The 19,205-nt window shown below is 54.9% G+C and overlaps 1 protein-coding gene across 1 annotated transcript in view; it reads right to left on the reverse strand.

Moving 5' to 3' along the window:
- Positions 1-19,205, reverse strand: part of LOC122701385 — a 161,433-nt gene that overhangs the window by 9,157 nt on the left and 133,071 nt on the right. Inside the window, exons 56-68 of the mRNA XM_043914303.1 lie at positions 18,678-18,842; positions 14,410-14,578; positions 13,798-13,982; positions 13,489-13,581; positions 13,130-13,334; positions 11,307-11,491; positions 11,128-11,225; positions 8,868-9,052; positions 5,157-5,362; positions 4,874-5,051; positions 3,892-4,001; positions 3,520-3,636; positions 3,234-3,375 (exon numbers count right to left, since the gene is read on the reverse strand). Coding sequence (XP_043770238.1) covers positions 3,234-3,375; positions 3,520-3,636; positions 3,892-4,001; positions 4,874-5,051; positions 5,157-5,362; positions 8,868-9,052; positions 11,128-11,225; positions 11,307-11,491; positions 13,130-13,334; positions 13,489-13,581; positions 13,798-13,982; positions 14,410-14,578; positions 18,678-18,842 — 2,038 coding nt within the window. The remainder of the gene's footprint in view (positions 1-3,233; positions 3,376-3,519; positions 3,637-3,891; positions 4,002-4,873; positions 5,052-5,156; positions 5,363-8,867; positions 9,053-11,127; positions 11,226-11,306; positions 11,492-13,129; positions 13,335-13,488; positions 13,582-13,797; positions 13,983-14,409; positions 14,579-18,677; positions 18,843-19,205) is intronic.

Genomic DNA, 19,205 nt, shown 5'->3' on the forward strand with positions numbered 1-19,205 from the left:
TGCCAGGATTTGGTACTGTCACTGTTTTTCATTTTAACTGTTGTAACAGGCGTGTAAAGTGTTATCTCATTTTCCTACTGGCTGGTACTGCTGATTATCTTTTCAGGTGCTTACTTGCCATCGGGGGTGAAATGTTTCCATGTGTCTTGTCCATTTTCTGTATAGATTGTACTTTGACTTAAATTTGTTTTTAGTTCTTTTTTAGAAAAGAAACACAGTTATTAAAGGGGAAAGCGGGGGAGGGATAAATTAGAGGGGTTTGGGATTAGTAGGTCCACACTACTATATATAAATATAACAGATAACAAGGCCCTGTGTATAGCACAGGGAACTAAATTCAATATCGTGTCATAAACTATGATGGAAAAGAACCTAAAAAGAGTAACATATACAGATATACACACACACACATAGACTGAACCACTCTGCTATATACCTGAACCCAACACAGCATTGTAAATCAACCATAGTTCAATAGAAACTTTTAAACAGGAGGATAATTGCTTTACAGTGCTGGGTTGGTTTCTGCCATGCAACGTAAATCAGCTGTAAGTACACATATGTCCCCTCCCTCTCGAGCCCCCCTCCACGCCCCCATCCCACCCCTCTGGGTCATCACAGAGCCCTGAGCTGAGCTCCTGGTGCTACACAGCAGCTTCCCCCAGCTAGCTATTTACACACGGAAGTGTGTATACAAACGCGACTCTAGATTTGTCCTTCCTCTGCAAGTCTGTTCTCTATGTCTGTGTCTCTATTCCTGCCCTACAAATAGCTTCATCAGTCCCTTTCCCCTAGATCCCATATGTATGTGTTAATATCTGATATTGTTTTTCTCTGACTTTGCTCTGCATAACAGGCTCTAGTTTCATCCACGGTTAAATTTTGAGAGTTGTTTATGTATTCTAGATATGGGTCCTTTGTCAGCTATGTGGTTTGCAAGTATTTTCTCCCAGGGCTTTGTTCTTCCATTCTTTTGACAGGAAACAGCAAACAATTTTGATGAAGTCCGATTTATTGATTTTTTTTCTCGTTTATGAATCAGGCTTTTGCTGTCATGTCTAACAACTCTTCACCAAACCGTACCTGTTGTCTTTCAGAGGTACATGTCAGCCTACAGATGCAGTAAATTTAACAGCTATGAGATGCTTTTAGATTTTTAATATTCCTACTCCAATCAGTTTGGGCAGATTGTATTTTTCTGGGAAATACTTTGTTTTGAAATTTATCAGCAAAGTTGAGTCACCTTTTGAAACCTGTAGTTTTGACTCCTTGTTCCTAGTACTATTTATTTGTGGGTCTCTTTTTTTCTCTTGAACCATTCTATTGTTCATTTCTTCCTAATTCATTAATTTCCTTCTGCTTTCCTTGGTTTACACCAGGGATCAGCCAACATTTTCTGTAAAGAGCCAGACAGTAAATATTTTAGGCTTGGTGGCTGGAGAGTCTTGGTCACAAATACTCCACATCATGGCATAAAAGTAGCCACAAACAGCATGTGAATGAATGTGCACAGCCGTGTCCCTTAGCACTAATGGACAACTCATAAATGACATTTTCAGTCAGTTCAGTGCTGGAAGTGTTCCATCTTAAATATCACCTGAACTAAGCATAGAATATAAGTTGACAATTATTTTCTCTTAATGCTGTAAAGACTTATTCCACCATCTTCTGTCATTGCTGGTAAGAGAATGGTTATTTGTTCCTTGAAAAATCACCTCTTTTCCATTCGTTTTGTTGGCTTTGAGGACCTCTGCTTGGGTTTTCCACAGTTCCATTCTGATGCGTCATGGTAGAAGTTTGTTTATCGTGTTCGGGGCACACTGTGCTTTTTTGTGGGGGGTGGGAGCACCACACAGCATGTGGGGTCTTAGTCCCCTGACCAGGGATCAAATCCACGTGCCCTGCATTGGAAGCTCGGAGTCTTAACCACTGGACTGCCAGGGGAGTCTCATTGTGCTTCTTGGATCTGAGAACTTTCTCATTCTAAAATTCTCACTGCATCTTCCTCCTCTCATATTTTCCAGTTAATCTTCTCTTTTGCTATTAACAACTTACTGACCAGAGACGAATTAATACGTTTTTGTTACCTAAATGTTATAAAATGTTATAGAATATTGACACCTATCAATATTCACTTACATAACAAATTGCCGGCCCCAGGCATTAGTTTCTGGAAAAATCACGTGGTTCAATAATGCGTTGTCTTAAATTTTTGTGCTTATCTTAGTAATCTTTAATTCTAGCATCCAAAAGTCTTTGAGAAGGACTTTCTCCTTGACCAGACTCTACTCAGGCTCCTTAGAACTCTTCTCAGCTAGCTCCTGACTCTTGGGCTTCCATGGTCACGTCTTCATTGTCCAGTTTTAGCAGGTCAGTACCTTTATCAGGATCCTCCAGAGCTGATCACCTTGACCTCTGCAACCGGGTGATGTCTGATCTCCCTAGCCTGCCTTCAGCAACAATTCTGTTAGGTCAGCTTAGCCAGAATCTCCCCGACCCCTCATCTTTCCTTTTAGTAATCTTCCATCCACTGACCCCCTCTCCCCGCTGCTCCTGGACTCTAAATGCCCACTTCTCCTTGTTAAGAGACAAGCCCAATCTTTCTGCCCCTACTGCAGTGGTCCGTACATCTACAGCCCCCCAGTAAAGCCTGCCTAGCTGTTCTTTTACGAGTGACATGAACACTTGCTCCATTATCAGGGATCCACTGCCATTGTTTGTTGCAGTCGCCGACATCCGTGTCTGGGTAGTGGGACATGAGCCGTGGGAATCGCGCATGACTTTGGTTGCAGGTGTGCCCAAGCGTTCCCAGACCTTGTAGGGTATGCACATTCTCAATCTCTAAGGGCAGGCCTGTGGCTCTAATTATCAGCAACTGCCTGACATCCCCAAACTCTCGTCTCCTACATCAGAGGTCACCAGGCTCGCTAGACCTGGAGTGAAGTGTGGGGGAGTTTGGGGCCTCCTTTTCTCTTTCTTAGTAACTTTCTTGATAACTCCTGGGACTTCCCTGGTCAGGGAGCTAGATCCCACATGCCACAACAAAGACCTGGCCCAGCCAAATTAAAAAAAAATTTTTTAAGTGCTCCTTTGCACATAACTTTGCTTTGCCTCTTAGCTCACTGTACAACAACTGAGTGTGTGTCCTCTTGGCGGAAGCGAAGAGAAAGGAATGGGTTTTCCCTTCGGGATGGAAGCAGGGGGTCAGAGTGCTTGCTGGCGCGTCCACTCACCGCATTGTGGAGGCGGGTCCACGGGCACAAAGCCCCTGGCACACAGGTGGACGTAGGCGGCGGCCAGGGTGCAAGCAGGCTGGTGCTGCTGGGTGCCACAGGTGTCCCGGATGCACAGGCTGAGGAAGGGTGTTGGGTCCACCTGAAATCCAGCCCCCAGAGTCAGTGTCCCTGCCCACCGCGCCCCGGGGAGTAGCACAGAGGAGGGGCGTAGGCTAGATCGAGGCGAGGGCCTCCTCTGTCCCGCGGTCCACCCGCTGCGTGGCCTCCGTAGCCGCACACTCACCACTCCGAAGCAGCTCGCCAGGCTGGAGTGGGGATCGTGGAAGGTGGCCCGGCAGATGGGGCTCTGTTCCGGGCACACCGGCTGAGTTTTCTCCACGGCTCTGCAGTCACCAGCCAGCTGGGGGCATGAACCCAAGACTCAGGCCTCTTGCCTGGACCTCTGTCTCCTGGGCAGTTCCACTGAGTGCCCCAGCCACAGGGGGAGACCACCACCCCATCGGCCTAGGATGGAGAACCTCTGGAGCCCCGGAGACGAGGTCCCCGCGCTGCTCAGGTGCACGGCCAATCCACACAGATGGTTCCCTCTCCACCCCCAGCCACGGCATCCTAGTGATGACGCCCAGGCCCGCGGAAGGGCGGGCCCGCAGCTCACCTGCCAGGCCTGGGTGAACTCCTCCAGGCTGCTGGCCAGCGTGCTGTCCGGCAGCATCATCTCATTGCTGGCCTCGTTGTCATTGGTGCCCAGAAGGCCGGCGGACAGGCCTGTGGGGCAGGGACGGCAGGACGGGCCATGAGAGCCTGCTGGCCAGGGTCGGGGGCATGGCCAGACCCTGCGTCTTCCAAGGCTGACCTCCCTGAACACCAGCCCTGGCTCTGAACCTTCTCTCCAGAGGGAGAGGAGAATAAGGACTGTGAGGGAAGCGTTTTCTCCCCTCCCGGGACCTTCCCTGTCCACTGGCCCTCTCTCCCGAGTGGCCGGGATGCTAGCTCTTCATAGGTGTTCCCGGCACAGCCCAACCAGGTCAAGGGGAGGGTCAGAGCCCTGGGCTCAAATCCTGGCGCCGCTGCTCATGGCTGGGGACATGGGGGTGAGTAAGTTAAAGTGGGTCACCTGTCCCAGGGGACAACAGTGGGGGGATCAAAGGGGAAGGAGCTGACCATGCATCATAGCTCCTAAAACAGGGCAGCAGTCAACCAGCCGGTTGTGTCCAGAGTTGTACGCCCCCTGGTTCGATCCCTGGGTCAGGAAGATCCCCCCTGGAGGAAGGCATGGCAACCCACTCCAGTATTCTTGCCTGGAGAATCACATGGACAGAGGAGCCTGGCGGGCTACAGTCCGTAGGGTCGCAGAGTAGGACATGACTGAAGTGACCTAGCACACTCATGCTCCCTGAGGTAGGGGCTGTCCCAGCACTGAACGTGATCAAAGCTGGCAGAGATGGGCTTTGAGCCTCTTCCAGTTCTGATATCCGCTCAGGTTGTAAACCCCAAGGACCAGCAGAGGCCCAGGAGCATCCCTGGGCCTCCCACCCTCATCCTCCCGAAGACACAGAGTAACTGCCCACTGGGATCTGTCCATCTCAGCCCCAGAAGCTGCACCCACGTGGAGGCTGCCAGCGGGGGCCCAGACCCACCATGCTGCCAGACGCTGAGAGTCAGGCCGCAGAGGCCGGCACGGACGTCACAGGTGATGGAGACGCCGTCCTCACTGGTCAGCTCAATCCTCGGGTCGTCCCTCCCAGTCTTGGCGGGAGGCAGGTCCCCATCCAGACAGCTCTCCCCGGGCAGGGAGTTGCTGTACAGTCTGTAGGTCTGTGGGCCAGACAGGGGCTAGGACAGGCTCCACAGGGCACACGTGTGTGGACATGGCAGGAGAAGTGTCCGGGCGACCTTCCCACCCCGCTCTTGCAGGCTCACCTTCAGGCTGGGGTACAGGGCAAGGATGGTGTGGTCCAGCCCCATGGTCAGCGAGGTGAGCCCCGAGCCCGCCCGGTTTAGCGTCAGCGAGAAGGTGTCGTGAGCAAAGTCCTGGGCCAGCAGCAGGCTGCCACAGTGGTCACCAATGCCCCACACCCGGCCGTCAAAGGTCACCACGTACCTGGCCCCAGCCACCACGGCGTGGTCTGGGGAGAAGAAGCCAGAGGCAGGGTGAGTGGGGCCCGCTGCGCCGGCTGCAGTGGGGGGGCCCTGAGCCCACAAGGCAGCCCAGAGCATCCAGGGCCTGCTCCTTGGCTGGTGTCCTCAGGGGCAGCCCACCTGGGGAGCAGGGTCTGTCTCCAGGAACCCCAGCTTCAAGACAACTTGAGCTCGAGGGATGCCCCGAGGTGAATGATGTACAGCCAAGTTGGCAACAAGAAGGAACCGAGCGGTGATGCACATTTCAACACCGAGGACCCTTGGAAACTCCGAGTGAGAAGCCTGGTCACGTGTTACATGATTCCTTTCATACAAAGTTTGTAACAGGCAAATCCCCAAAGACAGAAAGTGGACTGGGGTGTAGCTGAGGGGTGGGGACAGAGAGCTAAGGGATGCAGGGTGTCTTTTTGGGGTGAGGAAGGTTCTGTAGTTGACCATGTTGATGGATGCACACCGGCCACTGAATCGGAGACTTTAAATGGACAACCTGCAGCCTCCCAAGGCGACAGAAATACACAGAAACAAATGGGACCTAATCAAACTTATAAGCTTTTATACAGCCAAGGAAATCATAAACAAAATGAAAAGACAACCTACAGGATGGGAGAAAGTGTTTGCAAACGATGTGACCAACCAGGGCTTAATTTCCAAAATATAAAACAGCTCATACAACTCAATATAAAAAAAACACCAAACCCAACAGAAAAGTGCGCAGAAGACCTAAATAAACATGTCTCCAAAGAAAAAATAGCCACCAGGCACGTGAAAAGATGCTCAGCATCATTAATAATTCAAGAAATGCAAATTAAAACTACAGTGAAATACCATCTCACACCGGTCAGAACGGCTGTCATGAAAAACTGCCAGTAAATGCTGGAGAGGACATGGAGAAAAGGAAACCCTCCTACACTGTTGGTGGGGATGTAAGTTGGTGCAGCCACTGTGGAAAACAGTGTGGAGGTTCCGCAGAAAAGTAAAAATAGAATTACCATATGGTCCAGCAATCCCCCTCCTGGGCATATATCCAGACAATACTCCAATCCAAAAAGATACATGCATCCCTGTGTTCATAGCAGCACTATTCACAAGAGCTGAGACATGAAAACAACCTAAATGTCTATCTACAGATGAATGAATAAAGAAGACGGGGTCCATGTATCCAGTGGAATATTAGCCATTGAAAAGAATGAAATAATGCCATTTGCAGCAACATGGATGGGCCTAGAGAGGGTCATACTGAGTGAGGTCAGGTAGAGAAAGACAGATATATCTTACATGTAGAATCTTAAAAGTGATACAAGTGAACTTATTTACAGAACAGAAACAGACTCACAGACTTAGAGAATGAACTTATGGACACCAGAGGGGACGGGGAGGGGGAGGGATGGTTAAGAGAGTTCGGGATTGACATGTATTGGGTTGGCCAAAAGGATGATTTGGGTTTATCTGTAAGATGTTACAGAATGAACTTTTTGGCCAACCCAATACATACTACTATATTTAAAATGGATAACCTACAACAAGGACCTACTATACAGCACGGGGAACTCTGCTCAATATTATGTAACCACCTAAATGGGAAAAGAATTTGAAAATGAGTGAGACATACGAATGGGCTTCCCGGATGGCTCCCTGGTAAAAAATCCGCCTGCCAATGCAGGAGATGCAGGGTTGATCCCTGGGTCAGGAGGAGCTCCTGGGAAAGGAAATGGCAGCCCACGCCAGTATTCTTGCTTGGTAAACCCCATGGACAGAGGAGCCTGGCAGGCTGCTGTCCATGGGGTCGCAACAGTCGGACACGGCTTTGAGGCTAAACGAGATACATGTGTGTGTGTGACTGAGTCACTTTGCTGGCCACCTGAAACCAACACAACACTGTCAATCAGCTACGCTCCAACATCAAAGGAAAAGTCAAACGCCGCATGATGTCACTTGCATGTGGGATCTAAAATGTGGCACAAATGAACCTATCTACAAAACAGACTCAGGGACACATAGAACAGGTTTGCTGTTGCCAAGGTTGAGTGGGGGCTGGGATTAGTAGATGCAAACTGTTATATGTAGAATAGATCAACAGTGCATGTATGCATAGCATAGGGAGCTATGTTCAATATGTATGTGTAACATAGGGAACTATATTCAATATCAATAACCACAAGTGAAAAGGAATATTTTTAAAAAGCATATGTATATGTATAACTGAGTTACTTTGCTATATAGCAGAAATTAACACAATATTGTAAATCAGTGACATCCATACTTCAGAAAACAACAAAAGGATTTACACCAGGTTCCACACCTTTGCCTCCAAACTGAACTAACCACATCATTTTATTTATAAAGATGAATACAAATGGTATTTTCACATTTGTCTCTCATTTCTTGTCACCCTTGACGGCAGGTTAGAAGTTGTTGAATTGTACCCACAGTTCAAAAAAGACCTGAGTAGCAGGTTGATTGTAACCTCACTGAAGCTACGGCAAAGAGACACGCTCACTATTTAAAAAAAAAAAAAGTACAAAGGCTCTGTCCCACAGGAGGGAGGGGCCACTTGGGCCAGCCCTGCCCTCTTCACAGTGAGCAGAAGGTGGCCCGAGAGAGGGCAGTTCTGACCCACCGGGCCAGCAGAGGAGCAGAGGCTTGGGTAGGGAGCAGATAAGAGAAGCCCCGTCTGTTGAACACACACCCGGGCCAGCCCTTGATGGCCTCACGAGGAGGGTCCCTCTGTCAGGTGTCAGAGCTGAAGGTCGCAGCTCTGGGTCACACACGTGGAACCCGGGGACCAGGCTGTTTCCGGTTGCTCCGCTGCCTGCCAGACAAGTACCCCTGACTCCGGCGGCTCCCACCTGCCCACATTCCCACCTGTCCTCACCTGTGTGATCACAAGACCCCCCAGGCTACACACCACTCCTTGCCAAGCCCTGCCCACCAACTTGAGACCCTCCCGGGCGCCAAAGGCACATGCCCGTTACCTCCCAAGTGAGCCACGTTGCCCCTCCGGGTGGTGGAGAGGTGAGACGGCTCGCCAATGTACACTCGGAGGAGAGAACGCAAACTCCCAGGCAGTCCCAGCCCCCGGAGCTGTGTCTGCTCCGGGCCCTGCCTCTGGCTCCAAGTCTCGCCTGACAGTCTGGACTCGATTAGTGGCCTTCCGGCTGCAACTGGAGGTCTGTTTTATGTTTTCCCTGCAGAGTGCCCCCCGGAGAGAGCTGGCCCGGTCCTCAGCCACTCGCCATGCCTCCATGCTGGGCTTCAGGCTTTGACTTTCTGGACAAATGCCTTGGACCTGCAGCCCAGCCCTAGTCCTGTGTGGTCCTGGGAAGCCCAGTAGCCTCGGCACTCAGCCTGGGAGTAGATGGGCTCAGCACCGTGATGCTAGGGCGTCCCTGTACTAGCAAGGGACGGTCCCACTGTCCAGCTGTCCCTGCCAGGCCACGCCGCTGCATCCCAAAGGGCAGAGGGGCTCCCAGAGAGGAGGGGCACAGGACTTACATCCAGAGGGGGCCCCCAGCAGGCCGCGTTTGAGCCGGTGGTACTCGGCCAGCACGCTGGTCCTGTAGAGCGCTCTGAGTGGCCGCAGCAGCAGCTCTTCCACCAGGTGGCTGGTCACGCGGGCCACATCCAGGGGCTCGTCCCCTGCCGGCAGCATCGGCAGCGTCACCACCACCGAGCGGTCCCTGGAGGGAGCACAGAGGAGCTGGGAGACCCTGGCACAAAGGCCTCCTGACCCTTCCCGAAGTGCCTGATGGCCCAGGCCTCAGAAAGTCAGCTGGCCTTGGTGGGGTGTCCGGAGAGCAACTCAACAGGCCAGAAAGGAGCCCCATATCACCCACTCCCAGCACAGCAAGCGGAACAACAGCCCCAAAGACGCCCAAGCCGCTGAAAGGCTACATCCCCTTAGGTGGCCAAAGGGACTTTGTAGGTGTGACCGCACTAAATATTCTGAGACAGGTTAAACAGTGGAATCACAGTGGACCTTGTAAGAGGCAGGAGGATCAGAGGAAAGATATAAGGACCAAGGTAAAAGGGGAGAAGATGCTACGCTGCTGGCTTTAAAGATGGAGGAGGGGCCACAAGCCAAGAAAAGGTGGCCAGTAGAAGCTGGAAAAGGGAAGGAAAGAACCTGAAATTCATTTTGAAATTCTGACCTCTGGAATCACACGATAATACATCTGTGTTGCATTAACCCACTGAACTTGTGGTAATTTGCTACAGTAGCCATAGACAACTAAAAAATCTCTAAGCCAAACCCTGTACCCCAGTCACCCACCCCTTACTCCACAGATGAACCCTCCATCCTTTCAGTCATCAAAGCCAAAACCCTTGGAGTCATCCCCGGCTCTTCTCTTCCACCACCTACATCCAATCTGTCGGCCATTCCTACAGGCTTGTTCAGAGTCTGACTGCCTCGCACAACGCTATGGCTGCCATTGCACGGTGCAGCCACCTTCCCATCTTGCCTGGACCATTCTAAACTGGGCTCCCCACTTCTATCCCCCGCTTCCTGACCCCAGTCTTTATTCTCAACATGGGGCCAGAGGGATCTTATTAAATGAAAGGTAGAGCATGTCCTTCCTCAGCTCAAAACCTCCTGTGTATTCCAGAACCCCGTTATCTCCCTGACTCCTCCACCTTCCACTCCAGCTCCCCTCCTTGGCGTCCTTCATATTCCTCCAGCAGCAGGTGAGTTCCCACCCCCAGGCCTTTGCATCAGCTTTGCCCTCCTCCCAGAACTCTCTTCCCATGACCACACCCGGCTCACTTCCTCGCCCTTCAAGCCGTTCAAGGCTCAAATACTGCCTTCTCACTGAAGCCAACCACAGCCTCACTCTTTAAAATGCCCCCATTGGCGTCTTCCCTTGCAGTCCAGTGGTTAAGACTCTGTACTTCCACTGCAGGGGGCACGGGTTCCATCACTGGTTAGGAAACTCAAATCCAGCATGCTGTGCCACATGGCCAAATTAATTCATTAAAAGGTTGATGTTTAAAAAAAAATACAATGCCCCATGTCCTTTTTTTTTTCCCTGTGACATTTAGATAACACACTAGCTCAGGGGCTTCCCAGGCAGCACTAATGGTAAAGAACTTGCCTGCAATGCAGGAGACATAAGAGACATGGGTTCGATCCCCGGGTCAGGAAGATCCCCTGGAGAAGGGAATGGCAACCCACTCCAGTATTCTTGTCTGGAAATTCCATGGACCGAGGAGCCTGGTGGGCCACAGTCCATGGGGTCACAAAGAGTCGTACATGACTGAGGCAACTTAGCACGCATACTACCCAAAGGTGGGTAGACTATGGTCCGTGGCCAAATCCAGCCTCTGTCCTGTTTTTGGACAGCCTACAAGCTAAGAATGGCCTTGACATGTTCAAAGAATTCTTAACAGAAACAAAAGACCAAGGCTACGTGAGGGGCCAGCTAGCTACAAAACCCGTACACATCACTCTCAGGCCATTTACAGGAAGGCTTGCCGCCCCCGAGGGGCAGATAACCTGGTCACTGTCCCCCCAGGCAGGCAGGGGAGGGCCAGAACCTGTCCCACTCACCACTGCGTCTGCAGCATCTAAAACCCCACCTGCTCAGAGAGAGCGCTTGTAAAATATCTGCAGAGAGAACAGACCTCAGTTTCCTGATCTGTAAAATGGGGATGAAAATGCCTCCATGGCAGGGCTGGCAGGGGAGCGGATGATGGCAGGGATGGCAGGGGGAGGGCATGCCTGGCGTGGGGCAGGGCCTCGGAAGGGGCGAATCACCTGGCCGAGAAGCTGTACATGTCCAACAGGGGTCTGCAGAGCTGCCTCAGTGCCCGTGAGAGCGCGGCGTCAGCCCAAGACAGCATCTGGTGGGCGGCCTGGACGGGGTGGGGGCCACGAGAACAGTCAGGGCCATCCCCGACCATGAGGCCACCTCCCGCCCCCGCGCCCCACCTCACCAGCTCCAGGGCACCCCCTGTGGCCTCCAGCGCTGCCCCGAGGGGCCCGGACCCCCAGGTGCCTGGCGTCCCGGACACCCAGGCCTGTAGCTGCTGCAGGGCTGCCTCCGCCCGCTCCCGCCACACGTCGTCCAGGGGCCGCACCGTCACCTCCAGGTAGGCATCCTTCAGCGTGGCCAGGGGCCCTGCAAAGGCAGCCACTGCCCACCGTCAGCCACCTCTTGGGCCTGGCGGCAGGTGCAACGCTGCTGGCCGCCTCCCAGGCCCGTGCGGGGAAACCAGCCCGCCTCTCCCAGACGACCTGGGCCCCCAGCAAGAAAACAGGGCCTGCAACCTGGAATAAGGTGGCCGCACTAGAGACTGTGGATGTCAACCCGGCAGGCCCGAGACTGCCCGTCTGCAAGGCCTGTTCACCAGGGCGGCCCCTGGCTGGATTCTGGGGGAGTCCTACCATTCCCAGACCTGATGAGAGGGCCTCCCTGGGCCTGGGGTGCAGAGACAACACGCTGAACACCCCTTTTCCTTCTGCAAGTCTGGGACGTTGGTCTGTGCCAGGCAGAGGCTCCCACCTGACCGCCCGGCAGTGAGAAGCCTGGGTGCGGGGTCTCTAACGCACTCCCTTGGGCAGTTATGTCTGACATGTGCTGTCACAATCTGAAGCTGGGGGTGCTGAGGGCATCCTGTGCGCCCCCACTGGGGGACGAGTCTGGGAGCTCGTGGCGGGGTTGGGGGGTGGTCTCCCTGGAGCCTCTTCTACGCCTGTCCCTCCGCGGCCTGGCTCTGTATCTTGGCTCTAAGGCTGCAGGTGCAACTCCAAGCTGAGAGCAGAGTCCTGGTGAGTCATCCAGGCCAGGGTGGCCCTGGGATTCTGACTAGACGCACGGCAGGGGTGAGAGGACGCTGAACGGCCAGTCTGGCCCGAGCACCAGCCAGTCTCGGGATGGTCGCCCTGGTGCTGGGCAGGGTCCTGGGCTCCCCCACTGGGCCAGCTCTCAGCCCTGGTGCTCCCGGACCCTGGGAGGGGCTGGAGGGTCCCGGTGTTGCCAGGAGGGCGCTAGGGACAGCAGCCATCATGACCAGTGTGGCCTCTCTGGTGCTTATCACAGGGCCAGAAACAGGCCCTGGAATCTATAGCAGTGGGCTTCGCAGAAATAAAGCTGTACGCCCAGAAGAATTCAGAGACTGAAGAAACTCGGGTAGAGGTCCCAGAAAAAATAAGGCGGTGAGCATGAGGGATATGAGCTTGGAGACCTACAAGAATGGACACGGCTGGCTTCCCCGGTGGCTCAGTGGTGAAGAATCTGCCTGCAATGCAGGAGACGCGGGTTCGATCCTCAGTCCAGGAAGATCTCACACGCCGAGGGGCAACGAAGCCCATGCACCACAACTACTGAGCCCGGGAGCCGCAACTAGAGTCCATGTGCCGCCAGCACTGAAGACCCCTCACCCCAGAGCCCGTGCTCCGCCAGGAGAAGCCTGTGCACCACAGCTAGAGAGCAGCCCCCCGCCCCGCTCGCTGCAACTAGAGAAAAGCCTGCCCCGTAACAAAGATCCAGCACAGCCAAAAACAGCACTAAATCAATAGAATTCTTCTTTAAAAAATGGACACGGCTCCCCGAGTCTGAAGGGTGTAGGTCCATGAGAGATAAGGCAGAGGGCTCTCAAGGAAGTCGGGGTGCGGGCCCGCTGGGAATCTGGTGGCCTTCCTGCTTGAACCACTGCCCCGGGCCAAGTGTGAGGGGTCAGGCGTGGATCAGGGGCCCTGGGGTTAGGTGTGGATCAGGGGCATGGTCACCCCCCCCCCCCACTGCCCCTGCACTCACGTTCTAGCTCCTTCCGCAGCTGCTCCAGCCCCGTCTGCAGCCTCTCCAGGGAGAGTGGCATTTGGTGGGTGAGCGCCCACCCGGCTGGGCTCAGGCCCCACAGCGCAGCCACTGCCCGGCCGCCATCCCGCATGGCCCCCAGCCCCGCCTGGCACAGCCGCAGAAGCGGGTCAGCAAGGCCGTCCAGGGCGCCCGCTGGCTGCACCTGGGCGGGGGGGAATGGAGGCCGGATCAGCGTGAGGGTCTGGGGCCACCTGCACCCCTCGTGTCCTCAGAGGGGGCCCCAGACAGAGCAGTGACCCCGCCCAGCCCCACGCTCCCTCCCTTCTCCAGTGATACCCCAAGTGCACTCGACCCACCAGGCGCTGGAACCTTCTCACGTAGGCGTCCAAGCTGTGGATCCTCTCCTCCAGCCGGGCTTGCACCTGGGACCCGAGAGCAGCTACCCTGGACTGCGGACAGAGAGGCACAGGCTGGCCCTCCGGGAACGAAGCGGGCAGAAAGCTCCTGATGCCAGCAGCAGGGCTGCGGACCCGCATGCCACGCTACGGGCTGTCTGCCTCTGCTTTCCTTGGCTCCACTGGACTCTGGAGCCTGGGCCTGGGGCCTCAGGGTGGGGCTCAGGCTGGGGTGGTAGGAATGGCAAGCCGCCCCCCCAGCCATCTCACCTCCACGTGGCCCAGCAGGGTCCCCTGGCAGCCGCGTGCGGTCAGGCGGAGGCTCTGGCTGGCAGCCTGCAGGGTCAGGTGAACCAGCGGCTGGGCGGGCTGCCCTCGGTCCCGGAGCAGGGCCTCCACTTCCGCCACCCGCCTGTGGGCACAGGCCCGCAGCAGCACGCTCTCCTCTTGGCTCCCTGGGGCCAGGAAGGGACCTGCTGTTGAGCCCAGGATTCATGCATCCTCCTCCCAGCTGCCCACTCCTCTGGCACTCCATAACCTCCTATAGCTCCCCACTGCCCACAGGCAGAGTCTCAAAGGCCCTGGGGCTTGAGGGTCTCAAAATGAGCTGCCTATATCAACCTTTGGACTCCCCCTCTAGACCCAAAGCCTGGTTTCTTCCCCATCCCCACACCCACCTCTGATCCAGACCTTCCCCCAGCCTCTCCTGCATCACAGTCAATCCAGGTGGCCATGGAAAGCTCCTCTCCTCCTGGCTGGGGGTGGGGGGGCCGTGAACCCTACCAGGGTTGCCTTTGACTTTTGAGCTCGCAGCACCCCGATCTCTGACTTCTCTTGGACCAAGCTGAGCCCCACTGAGCCACACCCAGTGCCTCCACTCACCTTCCTCATGGGCCACCGAGGCCTGGAGGCAGTTTGGGGCCCGAGACACTGACAGCCTCACTTTCTCATCCCCGTCGGCCACGCTTCCCTCCATCTGGACCAGGCTTCGAGAAGCCGAGGTGGAGATGCGGCCCAGGAGGCCAAGCCACTGAGCTTTGGGGCCACGGAGCTGGGGGAAGGGGGCAGAGGCCTGAGTGGGACCTGCCCCTGCCCTCTGCTGGCCCCAGACCTGGGGAGAGGTGGCTGGGGAGACTGAGGTTGAACCTTCCGGGGGAAAGGCAATGCCCACCCCACCCCATGCCTTCAGGAGCAAGTGCTGGGTCCCCTCACCTGAGGACCCTGCCACAGGCCTCAGCTCATGCTCACTCGTGTCCAGCTCTCTGAGACCCCACGGACTTAGCCCACCAGGCTCCTCTGTCCATGGGATTCTCCAGGCAAGAATACTGGAGTGGGTTGCCATGCCCTCCTCCAGGGGATCTTCCCAACCCAGGGATCCAAACCCAGGTCTCCCACATTGCAGGCAGATTCTTTATCGTCTGAGCCAGCAGGGAAGCACAGGGCTCAGAATCCCTACCGACTGCATAAGCGCTTATTAAAATCCACATCCAGGGACCTAACTGCACACGGACACGGCATCCAGATGGCTTAAGAATTCCTGATGCTCAGGCCTCACCCCAGAGATTCTGACGCAGCTGACTGGGGGCGGGGCTGGGCACTGGCATTTCAACATCCGCAGCACCTGGGTGTCTCCCCCTCCCGGAGAGCTTTTCCGTATCTGCAGGAGAACCACTACAAATGTCTCTACAAGGTCAAGGAGACCTTGTGGGTGGCACCTGGCATTAAGGCCAGGCCACTGAGCAGTTCGTCCCAGCCCCTGGAGCCACCAGCCGAGAGGGGAGGGGACACAAGACAGGTGGTTGTTCAGTCACCAAGTTGCGTCCCACTCTTCACAACCCCATGGACGGCCAGTGGAGCAACTGACTGGAACAACTCAAGATATACCGATAAAATAATACTGAATGTGCATGCTCAGTCATGTCTGACTCCCTCGCAACCCCATAGACTGTATGCAGCCCTCAGGGCTCCTCCATCCATGGGATTGCCCAGGCAAGAATACTGGAGTGGGTTGCCTTTTCCTTCTCCAGGGGATCTTCCCGACCCAGGGTGGGGCAGAGTCAGGAAAACCCTCAGTGGCCTAAAGGGAAGGAACCCTGAGGGAGACCCTTCGGGGGAGGGGAGGCAACAGGCTGGCTGAGATGCAGGTGTGGGCAAGGGGAGCCCCTCAGGCCTGAACTCAGCTGCTCTGTATTCTGGTCCAAATGCTGCATCTCCCAAACTGTGCAGCCCGGAGTCACCGTGTTACCCTCTCTGGGCCTCCGTGTCAAAATCTGTAAGATCAGATGTAGAACAGTGGTTCTCAAAATTTATTAGGAATCAGAATGCGCGTGTGTGTGTATGTTTGTGTGAATGTGTGCGGGAGGTGTGTTATGGGTTGAATTGTGTTCCTCAAAAAGATCTGATGGAATTCTAACCCTGGTGCCTGTGAATGTGGTGTCATTTGCATGTCTGTTCTTTGCAGATGAAATAAATTTGCGATGATGTCATATAAGGACACCTAAATCCAATGACTGGTGTCCTTATAAGAAGGCCGGCAGGGGGGACTTCCCTGGTGGTCCAGTGGCTAAGACTCCAGGCTCTCAGAGCAGGGGGCCCAGGTTCAATTCCTGGTCAGAGAACTAGATCTCACATACCACAACTAAGACCCGGTACAGCCAAATAAATAAACAAATAAAATATTAAAAAAAAAATACTGGAGGTGATTGCCATTTCCTTCTCCAGGGGTCCCAAGTTCAATCCCTGGTCAGGGAACGAGACCCCACACGCTGCAGCTAAGACCCAGGACAGCCAAATCAATAAAAACAAATAGTAAAGAAAGAGAAGGCCATGTGCAGACAGAGGCGGAGATTGGGATAACCAAGCAACTCCTGGATTGCTGGAGGCCCCTAGCAGCTGGAAGAGACAAGGAAGGATTCTGTCCTGGGGCTTCTAGAGGGAGCATGGCCCTGCTGACATCTTAATTTTAGCCTTCTAACCTCCAGAACTGTGAAAGAAGAAATCTCTGTCGTGTTAAGGCACTGACTTGGTGGGTAATTTGTCAGCCCTAGGGATCCAATTCAGGGAGCTCGCAAAGCATGCAGTTTCGAGTCTCCTTCCAGCATATTTCTGAGTGGGTGGGAGGGGTGGCGCCCAGGAATTCCTAGGAGATTTCACAGTGCTTGGGCAGTGAGCCTGGTGGGGGGTGGGGGAGCAGGCATCTGCAGACCACGCCTGGGGTGCTCCTTGCAGATGGCCTTCTGCATCTGAGCTCTGTCCTAGTCAGAGTGGCTGGGGCCCCAGCAGCTGGGGTAAGTGCCTGCCCCCGCCCCCGAATTTTGTCCCTCTTCTCCATCAGGTTGGTGTGAACACCAAACCAGGCTGGGAAAGCCCTCCCCAGGCCATGGACCCCAAAATGGGGCAGAGAGGGTGTGGGCAAGGGAGAGGAGGTCAAAACCAGCCACCCACAGGCTTGGGATGGAAGCAGAAGGACCACCCGCTCCCTGACCACCCACTGCGGGGAGATGTGAACCTCGGGGCACTGGGATTACACATGCGGGGGTGGCTGGCGGCCTGGCAGGCCAACGGAGAAATGAGAGCCAGCCTTGGCAAGCCTCAGAAAGGAAAATGCTTTTGAAACCATCACAGCTCCTGGACTCAGAAGCCGGGGCTGGGTGAGCTCCAGACACAGAAATGCCTCGTCCAGCTCTGGACACTGGCAGGAAATGCCCATCTCATGAGCACTTCCTGTGTGCATGTGCGTGCAAACTCTGTTTCTTTTTCTTCCCAACACTTCTGCAGAGGAGGTGGGATTTGTTCCCATTTGACAGAGGAGAATACTGAAGCTTGTAAAGGGAAAGTCACCAGGCCAAGGTCAGGGAGACACAGAGATAGGCATATGGCAGCACTGATGGGGCACCTACTCTATACCCATGCTGTGAGGGTGGAGAGGAGGGGTGCCCAGAACCCCACTGACCACCTTGTGAAATATATCTGACCCCCCACTTACAGGTAAGGAAATGGGGCTCAGAGAGGTCCCTTTCCAATACCACTTGGCCAGATGAGGGCAGAGCAGGTATTGAACCCTTTCTACCCGCCTGGGCTGCCAGTAAAGGGAGAGATAAGAGAAGACTGGGCCAATAAAAGCCAATAATAACAGCATCTGGGGTTTCCCAGGTGGTGCAGTGGTAAAGAATCCACCTGCCCATGCATGAGATGCAGGTTCAATCCCCGGGTCAGGAAGATCCCCTGGAGTAGGAAATGGCAACCCACTCCAGTATTCTTGTCTGGAAAATTCCGTGGACAGAGGAGCCTGGTGAGCTACAGTCCATGGGGTCGCAAAGAGTCAGACACAACTGAGTGAACAGACACACACAATAAAAGAAGCTAATACTTAGTGCTGGCTTTGTACCTGGCACCGTTCCAAGCAATATACACATTAACATATTTAATCCCTACAATATTAATCCCATGGGAGGTAGGATAGGTGCAGTGATTATCCCCCACTTTACAGGTGAGGGTGAGAAGGGTTCCCTGGTGGCTCAGATGGTAAAGCGTCTGCCTGCAATGCAAGAGACCCAGGTTCAATCCGTGGGTTGGGAAGATCTCCTGGAGGAGGAAATGGCAGCCCACTCCAGTACTCTTGCCTGGAAAATCCCATGAACGGAGGAGCCTGGTACACTACAGTCCATGGGGTCACAAACAGTCAGACACGACTGAGCGACTTCACTTTCATTTTACAGGTGAGGAAATTGAGGCACAGACAGGGTAGGCAAACTGCTAGCTAGGAAGAGGTTGGGCTGGGATTCAAACCCAGGCAGTCCAGCCATTGCCTCTTGGTTACAGGAGAGGCTGGTGTTGGGGCAGCAGAGGAGCTGTTTTGTCTCGGGTTGGGGGGTGGTGGGGGTAGGGGGGCGGGCAGGCTGGGTGGGAGGGGCGGGCAGGCTCAGGGTTGGGAGGGGGGCGGTCCCACTACAAGGAAGCTCAGCGCCCCACCCCGCCCCGCCCCGCCCCGCCCCGCCCCGCCCCGCCCCGCCCCGCCGCGCCGCGTGCCTTCTTGCAGTTCCAATCTTGGCCACTAGATGGCAGGGCTGCCCAGTCAGTGGTGGTCCACCGGCCGGACAGGGACAGACGGCCATCAGGGTATCTACCTCTGAGGCCGGCAGCCACCTTACCTCCAGCTCCCCGGAGTAGTCATGCGTCCGGGGCCTGCTGTGGTTGCGGAGCATCAGGCTGAGGTGCAGGCCGTGCTCTGGGTCTGGGGCGAGGCCCAGCTGGCATCTGGAGTGTAGCAGGAGCTCACCGCTGCCCAGGGTGTGCTCCCCGGAGACCGCGAGGGCCTGGAACGAGGAGGCGGGGGTATCAGCGGTCAGGGGAGGCGCAGGGGCACAGCTTCCTCTCGCTAGGCTCTGGTCCAGGCGCCAGCCCCTCACGCCAGGAGTCACAATAGCCTATCGCAGCCTCCACTCCTGCCCCAGCCTGTAGCCCCTCCTCCATTTTACCTTAAAAAAAAATGCAAATCAGACACTGTCCCCCTGCTCAAAGCCTCTGTCTTCCCATTACACTTGGAGGAGAAGCTGGTCTCCTTGGCAGGTCCTGTGGGTCTGCATCACCTCCTTGCTCTCTCTGTAGATGCCCCCCTGTGTTCCTCAAACATCTATAAGCATGCTCTGGCCACAGGGCCTTTGCACTGGCTGTTCTCA

This window comes from Cervus elaphus, chromosome 10, assembly GCF_910594005.1.
Source record: "Cervus elaphus chromosome 10, mCerEla1.1, whole genome shotgun sequence".
In the NCBI taxonomy this organism is placed as follows: Eukaryota; Metazoa; Chordata; class Mammalia; order Artiodactyla; family Cervidae; genus Cervus; species Cervus elaphus.